This window comes from Eleutherodactylus coqui, chromosome 4 (assembly GCF_035609145.1).
Source record: "Eleutherodactylus coqui strain aEleCoq1 chromosome 4, aEleCoq1.hap1, whole genome shotgun sequence".
Lineage (NCBI taxonomy): Eukaryota > Metazoa > Chordata > Amphibia > Anura > Eleutherodactylidae > Eleutherodactylus > Eleutherodactylus coqui.
Genome location: NC_089840.1, coordinates 79,616,192 through 79,629,226, shown reverse-complemented (window position 1 = coordinate 79,629,226; position 13,035 = coordinate 79,616,192). Strand labels below are relative to the sequence as shown.

Below are 13,035 nucleotides of genomic sequence, written 5' to 3'. Positions count from 1 at the left end.
ATGCAGGCCTCTTCCCACTTGCCGCACATTGCATATTATGCTATTGGAATGTTTATTATGTTTTAAATTTATTTTGATTAACGTATTCTGTTTACAGGTGGTAGTAGTTGCAACTTATCCAGGCTAAAGTGAGATCACCAAGCAACTTCCTGCTATTCTCCAGGGCCTAAGAAAGGCACATATGAGGCCCATTTTAGAGTTTAGGAAACTAGGCCCAGGCTATGCTAGATTTTGTTAACTGATAGACCTACGTTAGGATACTGACAACCTTAGAAAATATAGCCTTTGGCATGTGGGCTCCCTAAGAGGCTAAAGACTCCAGGGCCATGAGGACACCTAGGGCAGTAGGGAGGGCAAACACAGCTCAGAAAGGGAACAGCCACCATCAGCCATTTGTGCCCTATCCTTGGATATTGTACCTTTATGCTTATTGAACAAGTAAATGTGAGTTATTATACCTCCTTTGACTCTCTGGACTTCTTACTTTACTTGGATTTACACATTGCCACATGCCATCTACACCCAGGGAGCAACAAACAACCCAGTGCACCATAACATCATCTGACTTTTCACTGTGTGACTAGCTAGTTTGGGGAGTGATACAATGTAGTTGGCCACTGTGGAGGGGAACATCAGCCAGCAGTGTGACATTTGCCTACTTACATCAGCTCGTGGCCATCTGCCCCACTCCCGAATATCACAAAATAAACGGCTGAACACAACCAATAAACATGAACCCAATGGCTTACAAATACTGACCAAACTACGCAAATGTATGACTGTCCTCACTAATTGTTTTTTTTTCTTTGGAAAACATAGCACTGTTCGCGTTTTTTAGTCTTAGTTTTTTTTTGTGGCAAAATTGTTGCAGCCAGATGTTTGCTCTAGGTCAATAGTAAAATATCCACTCTACTGTTTTGGTTTAACAAAAAGTTCATTAAGAATCTGGGTTAAGGAGGTTTAATGTGCCTTCACACAATGATTTTGGAAAAACGTAGCATTTCAGCATTTGTGCACAGGTTTTCTGGAGTTTTGCATTTTTTTTCTTTTCTTACTAAGCTGGCATTTCTTAATATGTCTTAGTATAATTCCACCCCTCCCATAAACGACTCACCAAATACATGAAGGCTGCCCTTTGGTTGGCTGCATGTCATGCTCCCACTAATTGGCTAGGGGGCATGCGTGTTGGTCCACTGCGGGAAATATCACTATGCTCTTCTATGTGAAGGGGGTGTGGAGGTAGAGAAAGTGCGGGAAAGAGACAGAAAGAGAAGGAGGAGTTAGTCAGTCTGCAGTGTGGAGTCGTCAGGAGCAGCTGTGTAAGAGGGAGTCTGCAGTACTTTCAGCTGAGAGCCAGTGTCAATAGGACTTGGGAAGCCAGGAGCTTCTGTTACCCTAAATCCTGCTTACAGTGTTGAGCAAGGAGGGTGAAGCCATCCCACAAAACAGTGAGTTACAAAAATCACCCGGTGAAGTTTCAGCCAGGGCTAATAAATCGGCCATCATAACTCAAGTATACTCTCTGCACAAGTCATTTTTAGTATTCCCAGAAAAAGTGAGAAGAGGAAAGTTTCCATTGTACAAAGAATTGTTCTGCTGTTTACAATGCTGTCTAAATCAAGTTACTGAAAGTAAACTGCACACTCCAAGTTTATTTGCAAAATCTAATCCAGGACTCGTGTCAAGTTATTTACCGTCATTGATTACCTTAGTCGCGGATCAGAGTGTTGGCGTCACTGTGACAAACCCCCGTTCATTGCACAACGTAAAATTGCTGGGCATTCTATGTCAGGGTGCTACTTCTGAGTGGAATACCTCTGCTGCCATAGTCAGGAAAGATTGTAGAGCCACCTGTGACTACCATCTTGAGATCCCCGTAGTCTTTCCCACTTGGGCGTCTTCCGCTCAGGTGTTGCATGAAAGTCGCAAGTGTACCCATGCAAGTGCGATGAAATTTTCTCACAAAGTGCATAGCAATCACATAAAAATCACGGCTTTGCAAGTGCAATATTGGTTTGAGTATCAGACCGATACTGCACTCGCCAATGTTTTCAATGGCTGTCTTTACATGTGCAGTTTTTTTCTCACATCGCTACGAAAAAAAGAGATGACAGAGAAAAATTGCAGCATGTCCTATTTTGAGGCGATTCTGTTGAAGAATTGCCCATTCTTTCCTATGGGAGCAAAAAAAAAATTGGGTAGTGTTCATATGTACATGCGAGTGTGATGCAATTTTGCTCCCATGGGGATTTATGGGTGGTTTTCAGCTATGCGAGTGTGATGCAATTTTCTCACAAAACGCATTGCACTCACATAAAAACTGTTGTTTTGCAAGTGTTAAATTGGTCCAAGTGTGATATTAGTCTATTTACATGTGCAATTTTTCTCTCGCAGCATCGCACATGTAAATGGAGAAAAAAAAAAATCACAGCAAGTTCGATTTTTCCTTCTTTTGGCAGAAAACTCATTATTTCCTACGGGCGTGAATCTACATGCAAGTTTCATGTGAGTGCATGTAAATTTTCTAATTTAAAAAATATGTCATTTCACACTTGCTCAGCTTTTCAATTTTTTTTCACAAATAGCATCGCACTTGCATAGAAAATTGCAATTTTTGGGCTCCTTCACATGTGCGTATGCGCAAAGAATAGAACCCACTGATATCACATTTCTCATCTGCACAAACAAACAGGACCTGTTCTATTTTCGTGGACATTTTTATACCGTAGGTCCCCAAAGAAGCCTATTGGAGGTGCGCAAATGTGCACACAGATATGCAATTCACTGTATAATGCCATGGCAAAAAAACCCATCTGGAAGTAATTAGGCTAAATGACCATTTAAATCAGGGCGTGTTTGTCTGCTGTGCGCAAATAAAAATGCCCTGTATGTACAAAAAGTACAATAAAATATGCCAAAGCCTCATACATAGCACAATTGCATAGCGCTGAGGCATGTGAAAAAACGCATGCTCTCATCTGAAGGAGCCCTTACAAGCACAACATCAGTCTGAGTTTCTGGGACCGATATCGAGTTCGCCCATGTGGATCCAGCCTTACAAAGTTTCACTTCAGGCCCGTTCACAGGGCTGTGGCCAAAACACTCAGATTCAAAACACAACAGACAGCACATTGGCGCCAACCATGTGCCGTCCGATGTGAAGCCCCATACGCTAAATGTCCTGCTCTCGTCCATGAGGACAGATGGAAAGAGGATAGGCAGCAATTTTTCTCACTGTAGGTCTGTGTGGAAAAACGCCCATCTGAATAGCCTCAATGGCTACCGGAGGTCCCCGTGCTGCCTAAGGAATACACCGACGATAAACCCACCGCTCTGAATTGACAATGATTTATCAAAACAGTTCACTATGGACAAGCAAAACCAGGACTAGAATCTGAACTAAGGAAATTCATATACAGGGCTGGCCACCGAAACGTAGCCTCTGATTCCGGCACCACACTCTTATGAAAGCTGTTTAAAAGAAGGAAATGTCTTTGTTGCCCAAAGCAACCAATCACAACACAGCTTTCATTTTTTACACAGCTTAGGTAAAATGAAAGCTGCACTGTGATTGGTTGCTATTTCTTATACTGCTGAGGTAAAATGAAAGCTGTGCTGTGATTGGTTGCTATGGGCAACAAAGACATTTCCCTCCTTTAGACAGCTTTCATAAGTCCTCATGTCCACGGGGACCCGCAGATTCCACCCGTGCCCACAGCCATAGACATTTTCTCACCTGTCCAGATGCGGTGCGGGTCATTTCTGTCCTGGCTGGATCTTCTTTTCTTCTGCACTACGGAGTGTGCGGGCATGCCGGCCAGCGTGCTGCGCGCATGTGCAGTGCTTTTTTATTTCAAAATCTCCTGCTTTTCTGCGGATCCGCTGCACATCCACAGTCTCAATTGCGGGTGTGCTGTGTATCAGATGGCTTCCGTTGACTTCAATGGAAGCTGTCTGTGTGTGAATCCACAGAAAATGGAGCATGCTGCGATTTTCATCTCACGCGCGTGATCCGCACGTCGGGATAAAATGACATCCGCAGGTATTTAATCACCTGGGGATGCCCAATGACTGTCTATGGGCATACTGAACTGCGGATCATCCGCGCAGGTGACCCACGTGGATTCCAGAATTCAATTTTGCCCGTGGACATGAGGCCTAAGAGTGTGATGCTGGCATCAGAGGTGGGCTACTTCGGCGGGGAGCGGCGGGGGAGAGCAGGGGGAAACGGAGGGGAGATCTCTCTCTCCCTCTCTCCCCCTCCCCCCTGCTCACTCCCGCAACTCACCACTCACCTGCGCTGGCACCCGAACCTTTTCTTCCGAGCGGGCAGGTACTCGCTAAGGACAATGCTCGCTCGAGCAATTGTCCTTAGCGAGTATGCTCGCTCATCTCTATTTAGAAGCCATTCCTGATCTTAGCTTAACAGTCACTGTGAAAAATTAATCAAATAATGTAAAAACCCAGCCCGTCCGTGCAGTCTATGGCTTACGGCATGTCTGAATCGTTACATTTGGTTCTAGATAAACCGTTGATGAAATAAGACAATTAATACGATTTACCACACAAAAGTTTAATAAACCATAAAATCAAAACTCTGACAGTTCCAGAATAAATTACAGCATTAAATTACCAGTCATATTATTACTTTTATATTCAGCACATTAGAAAACCAGTACCATTTTATAATGCAATTCCAAAAAATATATATATCATTTTATATATAGATCTGTATATGACAGCTGCATTATGTGACCCTTTCCCTGATAGACAATGGGAGAGAAAGGTGGTAAAGAACCCTTGCCCTACTCCCTGGCACCTACAATGTAAACTCTAACCCTCTTGTGCTTATAAGTGGCCCTGGCGCAATATACAGTGGTGGCGTTTTGTGAGGTGAACCCTATATTCATACGAATGCAGACAATCTATGTACTATAAAATTCTATTATATAAGGGGTGCGCTGTCACATGCTTTTGGCGAAAAACTCTACTCCAGCTGTACATTTCTAAGTTGGTTCAATGTGTAAGGCCGCTTTCATACGGACGAAAAAATCGCGTTGTGAGACGCACAAATCTTGCATGAATGTCAACCCCATTCTTTGGAATGGAGTCATATACATGAATGATGTTTTCCCGCATCGCATGGTGGTAAAGAATTGCTGCACGGACTATCTTTGATTGTTCCTCGTAACGCATCACTTATTGTTTCAATAGGACAGGAAAACGCATTGGACGCCGTGCGATGCGAGGTCTCCCATTACAAAACAATGGGAAACACTTGCCGCGTCGGAGGATTGCTACTTCCCAGAACTGTTGAGAGGCGTTTTCAACGGAAAAATGTCTCACATCCGTGGTTAAATCGCACAACGGTGGACGCGATATCAGGCTGAGTTTCACGGCCCGAGATGGCGCTCACCCATCTGTAGGTAGCCTAAGAAAGTACTATGTTCTGATCAACTGTATAATTTGTCCCATCAGCTCCCATTTTATCATCATGTGCATGCTAGTTTGTGGCAGATCGCTCGTTCATTACTGTGTAGAATTTTGTATTTTCTTCTGTGCGTGTGTCAACAAAAATTGAAAAACCACAAAGTCATGGAAACTAATAATTCTTTCCACTAACAGACCTACTAATGCACATACCCAAAGGCTAGTACATTAAAAAAAAAAAACACAATTTGCTGGGTACCCTTTCTGACTATTACTCACTAACTTTGTTGCTAAACAGCTGAATGAAAAGTTATGCACAAGCATTTTATTAAGTGTAGTACCACATTCAATCTATAGATGTCACTGTTGTTACAAAGCACTCATCAGCATCACACAGCAGAGGCTTTTTCACTTGGTATTACAAAAAAAAAAGAAAAACAATCATTCATTTTGGCCACCGGGTATTTAATATTTTTGCCAGATTCTTCTGCTTTGTTAAAAGGAGTTTGCAGGACTTTTCAAAAAGTTTCTAAGGGCTGAGAATGGACAGAAATAAAAAAAAATTAAGCAGTACTCACTCGCCTGTTAAATGTGCTGTCGGTCCAGCATAGCCTTCCCCATCCCAACTATTCCAGTCTCGGAGGCTTCTGTAGTGGTCATGTGCCGTTCATCATGACTGCTGCAGCCAATGACCTCTGAGGCCGGAGCAGCTAGGGCCAGGGTGACTGTGCTGGACCGAAGGGACATATAATGGGTGAGTATTGCTTAGTTTTTATTCTAGTTCATTCTCTGGCCTTAGAAACTTTTTGAAAAGTCCTGGATAACTCTTTTAACGTTTATCTGACAGATGTTACATTGTCTCAGTCTTAACATATGTATATTATGTCATGAAAGTCTTTAAAAGGGGTTTACTGGGTCACGAACATTGATAGCCTATCCTTGGGATCATAAAAAAGGTGCTGAGTGTCACAGCCCCTTTGCTCTAATGATAGGTGGGGATACTGGTGGCTAGGACCCTTACAATCAATTATTGATCGCTTATCTTAATAGGCCATCAATGTCATAGTCCCATAAAACCCCTTAAAGTCTTTCCTCTAAGGCTGCATTCACACCAGTGAGAGCGTGTCATGCCCCCAACATTCTCAGGCGCAACTCACATTGCACATCACACGGATACTCCATCTGTGCGATGTGAGGAAGAACACATATCTGCATATTCTATTCTTGTTTGAGACTCGCACAAAAATAGAGCATGCTGCAATATTGCCGATTCACAGTATTGCTGCAGAAAGAGATCGCCCTTATAAATACACCCATTGCAAATAATAGTTGTGCCAGTTTTGTGCATCTCGCAATGCTCAAAACTGACACGATTTTCTCGCTCGTGTGAATGCACCCTATAAAACGAGATAAGAAGGGATTCTTCATTGTCCGCATTATTGCCACCTACAGGCTGTGCATGATACTACACCACTCTGAAGATAATGGCATAAAAATAAATATTTTAATAACTTTTCTAGCGAAATAAACATTAAATCTCATTATTTTACATATTACTCAAGGAAATATACACACATATATGCATAGTTTTTAGAACATTTCCAATTTAGGTCAATACAAAAATAAGCTACATTAACACTATTGTACAATGTTATTCATTTTTTGGGTGAAAAGCCAAATTTTAGGGTCATTGCCTCTTTGGAACCACATAAGTAAATATATTAGAAAGTGGTAATGCTCAAAAGAAACGTAAATCCAACACTTTTGCCACATGCCACAGTCACCTCTTAGCACCATTTGGTAGTAAAGCATTTCTCTAATGTGTCTAAAGCAACATGAACAGAATATATTGCTCTTCTTCATTATTTCTTATATATCTGTAATACAGTACAGATGTAGCAGAGCTGATTTTGTCATGTAAATAAAAGTAAAGAAAATGAAACCGGTTTACATGCAGTCCTATGTAAAACCGCAGTTAATGCTTTAGGATATCACAAAATGACAGCACTCTCACTGTGACAAATTCAGCTCTGCTACATTTGTAACTAAGAACATGGCGCGTTAGACAGCATTTGAACCATGCCACAAAGGAGCAGATTTACTAATGCTTTATGTATTGAGGTCTACACAAAGATACAATCATTCGTTTGCGTTGTTGATGGGAATATGGCTTCCCAGTTGTGACTGATTTATCAAAGGTTTGCAGCAATGTGTCATATTACCCAGTAGACATGTAGGGGTAATGGCACGTGCTATACTTTAAAATCTGACTGGCATACTCCAGAGCATGTACGACACCATTAGTAAATCTCCTCCATTATTTCCTATAAAATCAAAATAAACTTTGTAACAACTCAAACTTTGAAATTTTGTTTCCTAGCAAACCATCAAAAGAATTTCACTTCAATCACTACACACCACAGAAATACATGATTCATTTATCTGCCAGTCATTGCCCTTTAGAGAGTTGGAAGCAATAAAAGATCTATAATGAAAGGCTACAGAGGGCATCTGTATGTCAAAGAAACAAGTATTCATAATGAATTATAAAAACGCCTTTTAGTGCAAATGTCTGACAGGTTCCATAGCTTTGTACTGACTCTCCCGCAGTGTCCTTGTATACTTTCCTTAGTCCTGCAAAATACTACACAGTAAAAATACAGATTGGCTGCCGCTAGGTAAATAGGGGACTTGCTAATAAATCTCTTTTTACTAATTACTTTGTAATAATTTGCTAAACTGCAACCTGAAAAAAGTTATCTGAAATTAGGAAAAAAGTATTTTTCTTCCAGAAACAGCACCACTCTTGCCCATAGGCTCTATCTAGTATAGCAGGTAGGCTTAACCAGGCAAAATGGGCTGAGCTGCAATACCACACACAGTCAGTGAGCAAGTGTGGCGCTGTTTTTGGAATAAAAGCACATTTTTTTCTATTGGTAGATGCAGTATATGAATGCACCTATCTAGATTGTGAAAGGGGAGGCTGCAGAAACAATCCATATAAACTGGCGACTGTACTATTATGGGTAGCACTTTATTTTATAAAGTATCTTCTATGAAGATTTGACATTGTATTATAACTCTTAGGGTCACTTTGCCAGAGGAAATAGTTCTGTATCTAGCATATATAAAGAGCTTTGGGCATATGTGCAAAAACAATTATTTTTTTCATAACCAGGGTTTTAATTTATAGTATTTTGAATAGACTTTGGAACACAAATAATAATAAAAATAGCAATATAATACACAAACGGTATATAAATAGACTGGGACAAATGCCTTCATCTACAGGAAGATAGCATTCATACTATTCACTGCGTAAATTCCATACCAGGGCTACAACAGTTCAGGGAGCTCTAGACATTAGTTGGCACATATGCCCGCGTTCTGTCAAGAATTAAATGCTGTTAAAGCCAATTCATATATGAACCGTTATGTGTAATAAGTCAGTAAACAATTCCTATATACCCTGCATTAAACAAAGTTGAACGGTACTGAACATGTGACTGATGAATTTACCACCCAGAAGTGTAAATACCAACTATTGCACTACTAATTGATATTAGTAACAATTCCCTTATATTTTTAGAACTTTTGGAAAGTCTGCAGAACGTAACTTTTTAAGTGACTTTGTGCTTCCAAAACACCAATCTGGTAAATTAGGGCCCTGAGCGGGTAATCTGAGCACAAAAAAACACCAATGTGGGTTATTCTCAATAAGACCTGGATATTGGTGACCCCTGTGCAGTCTTGACTGTCAATGTAGCAATGAATAGAACCACACTTGCGACCAACAATAATACACAGCATGACATTAACAGAGCTGGATTCTGCGGTCCCTGGAGATGGTGAGATAGATTGGATAAGTCATATAGGCACCGTTCTGTGTAATTTCTGCTTCTGTGCTTGGAGGGAGGGGGCTGAGCTCTCAAAACAGCTGCTAAAAGGCTCAGTGTTCACATAAAGCAGCCAAAAGAGGTCTTTGATACAGAGCACCTCTGTAATGTGTCTACGGCTGGAGCATGAACAATTTCCCTACGTGTGTCACCAAAATATATTATGCTTCTGCTTAGAAATTTGTAGGTAAGGTTTCCTCACCCGATTCAGTTTGTCGCACTCAATAGGCTCTCAAGATCTGATCAAAGTCATCTGCAAATTGTCTACCCATCGTAAGCAGTTAACATTGCTTCTTGCAGATGTAAATATATTTCTCTTATATATTCTTATTAAACCACCCCCCCTCCCCTTTATTCTTGAGGTTCACACATGTGTCGGGCAATCCATAAAGAGGTCTGTTTTGGCAACCTGAAGAGTAAGTGGTGGGGGCTTGTAAGGGCAGCTCCCTAAACTACAGGCAATGCCTCCTCCAGTTTGAGGCTTCCCTCGAGTCCTGGTTCCCACCACTCCAAGACGGCGCTGGCACAGGATTCCTTGCCAGGCCTGTAGAGTCTTTGAACTCCATACCCACACACCACTAGTTATACCCACAGCTAGTGACATGAATATCTTAAGCATGAAGACTGCTACACTGGGTATGGACCCAGGCAAAGGACAGTCTAGCCTGCCACTTCCAGAAGCTGTCCTGCAGGGCTCTTCTCGTGCCCGGGCTTCCCAGTGAGCCAAGTTAAGACGTTCATAGAAGCAACACACAATGATGCAGGTGGCTGGGACTGTGTAAAGGATAGAGAAGACTCCAATCTTAACCATCAGCTTCTCCAGTTTCTCTGTGTTGGTGCCCCCAGTTTTCATCACACGTCTGATGTGGAAGAGTGCAACAAAGCCTGTTAGCAGAAATGATGTGCCTGTCACCAAATAGCATGAAAGAGGCACGAGAACAAATCCTGTTAGGGCACTGGGATCTGAGCCGCCAACATAGCATAGTCCAGTTAGCTCATCTCCACCAACTTTCCGCATTGTGAGTATAATGATAGTCTTTACAGCTGGAATACCCCATGCAGCTAGGTGAAAATAACTACTGTGGGATTCAATGGCCTCATGACCCCACTTTTTACTTGCTGCTAAGAACCAAGTGAGGGTTAAAACAACCCACCACAGCGAGCTGGCCATGCCAAAGTAATATAGTATAAGGAAGACAAGTGTGCACCCACTGCTTTCAAGGCCCTCTCTGATCAGGTAGGGGGCGCCACCTTCACGGTCACAAGCAATGCTAGGGGCCCCAGCAGCAGCACGGATGAGAAATGCAGTAGAGTAGACATTGTAACACATACTGAGGAAGATAATTGGCCTCTCTGGGTACTGGAAGCGCTGAGGATGTAATAAAAATGTCAGTACAGTAAAGGCAGTGGAAATAAAGCAAAGACCTGACCATGCTGCCATCCACACCAGGGCAAAGTCCTTATCACTTGAAGACCAGTAGACATCCACACCAGGGGTGCATCTTGGGGCACAAACTCCACTCCTCTCCACATACAGAAACTTGTCAGGATTGGTGCAGCGACTAGTTATACCCATTCCAGGACCAGATGGACGTGGAGACCGTGGAGCTACAGGAAGTATGCCATGGCCATTCGTTTGAGGGTCCCCATTGGTAGCATTTTCAGGAGCCTCCATACACAGTGCATTTGGGTCATTTTTACTCGGTAGACGGTCACAGTCCAAAGACTCTGGCCATCCAAAATTAAATTGCTCCATTATAGGGGAACACTTCTGCCGTGCAATTTCACACATAGGCTTACAGGCAGGAATTGAAGTGGACACCTGCTCAGTACACATGGGAGCATAAAGAGAACAGAGAAAAAAGCGAAGGTGTATGTGACAGCCATACTCCACAAGCGGGGCAAACTCCAGAAGCTTCACCGCAGCCTCAGCCTGAGACTCATGGCCGACATAGTTGGGCATTCTTGTCATGTTGTAACCAATGCCCTGGCACATAGGGATTTGAATGGGCTCACATTTAGCTTCTCTTCCCCTTTCCACATCATATAAGCCCATCTCCAAGGTGAGAGCCATCCCCAGAATCTGCCACAGACAAGGAAGGGTTAAGAGCCAGCGGGACATCCTCAGGGTCAGCCACACTCGTGCACAGGGTACAGGACAACAACTGCGAGGACAAGAGGAGGGGTGCAGCGGATATAGACACACGACTTTATATCCAGCTGTCTGTTATAAGCAGGGCACAATGCATTCCAATAGAATGGCTGGTGGGATCAGCTTTCTTGCCTTACAGCTGGGTCACACAGGACACAAATTATGCCTTTCTGTTACAATCTTTCCAGGCGTGATGGTAAATACTTGCAGCGCAGAAGGTAATCATTTGGGAATGCTGAGGAATCACATCAGGATCCAGTCCTGGACTCACATTACAATCCACAGGAACACAGCATGCTTTCAGCAGCAACACATGGCACTTCTGTCTTGTCCTTTCTAGAGTGTCCACGGTCTGCCAGTCAGGTTGGCACGGTCTTTCGCTGGCAGTACTACCTGTTTCTCTTCGGCTGTAGTTGGGCTGTCTATTCCAGGAGCTGGAGGTCTTCAGTGAGACATTTAGCACAAGTGCAGCTTTTCTCCTCCCTTGGTGTTAATGGGAAATGTTAGGAAACAAAGCCAGGCTGGAGAGCGCTGGTGACAGCTACAGGCAGCAGCATTCAGAGGGCATGGAAGCCAACACACTAATGTCAGCGCAGAGCCTTAATGCACAGAGGGCACACAGGGTTAAGGACGGAGAGGTCTTGCAGACAGTGCCCGCCCAGCCTGCATGCAGGGGAGGGTGTCCCAGCTGTTGCTGGGAGCTGTGGCTACTGCTGACACTAACCATGCTATGCACTTCTCAATAGAGAAATCACAAATGGGGTGTGACCAGCTCTATAATCCCACCCACATCTGTCAAAGGGGCACGGCCTGGTTAAAGCAACAGTGCCCTCATTAAACAAAGTGAATGGCAATTTGCAAAATTGCTAGAATAATATTTTCCAAGTCATGTCATCCCCTGTTGGCAGTCATAACAAAGCCTGGCTTTCTGCTTCAGCGAGCTACATATGTATATGTGTATATATATATATACGCTACACTCAGACACACACACACACTTACACTCTCACATCCTTCTCTATATATAATCTACATATCTGTACAGAGGAGGGGGCCGGGAATATTACACACAAACCTTGTTGATTTGAAAAAGCAGAAGGGAAAGGGAAAATCTTGGGTTACATTTATAAACCGCATGGAATAAGAAGCTCAGTGTTTCTCTCTCTTTCTGAACAAGTCATGTTTTGTGCTCCACTGGAACCTCTGCATAGCATTTATTTTATTAAACATCTGAATTTCTGGCTTTCTGGCAAGACAAGAATCTAATACAAAGACACACACGTCTAAAAATCACAGCCACACTTTTGTTCAACAGTTGAACTTTTGTACTAAAGTAAAATACAGAGACAGATTGATTATTGTGCATACGGTAGTCAATAATACAGGCACATATACACAATGTTATATATAGGATAAATCTAGGGAAAGATTTGGCAACATTTTTTTAATTGCACATATCTTTATGATAAGTTTATATTTTTAACCCCAGATCTGTCAGATAGGCTCACTGCTGAGAACCGTCAGCTGCGTCCTGCTCCCCTGCGGAGATTCGCCGCG

At 42.7% G+C, this 13,035-nt stretch overlaps 1 protein-coding gene across 1 annotated transcript; it reads right to left on the bottom strand.

Annotated features, from left to right (window-relative positions):
* Positions 1 to 4,557: 4,557 nt before the first annotated feature.
* Positions 4,558 to 12,184, bottom strand: FZD9 (frizzled class receptor 9). Its single transcript, XM_066599721.1, has one exon. The coding sequence runs from the start codon at positions 11,446 to 11,448 to the stop codon at positions 9,691 to 9,693; it is 1,758 nt and encodes a 585-aa protein (XP_066455818.1). The 5' UTR covers positions 11,449 to 12,184; the 3' UTR covers positions 4,558 to 9,690.
* Positions 12,185 to 13,035: the final 851 nt, after the last annotated feature.

Coding starts and splice junctions, on each gene's coding strand:
- FZD9 (XM_066599721.1), bottom strand. CDS start 11,448: ATGTCCCGCTGGCTCTTAACCCTTCCTTGTCTGTGGCAGATTCTGGGG.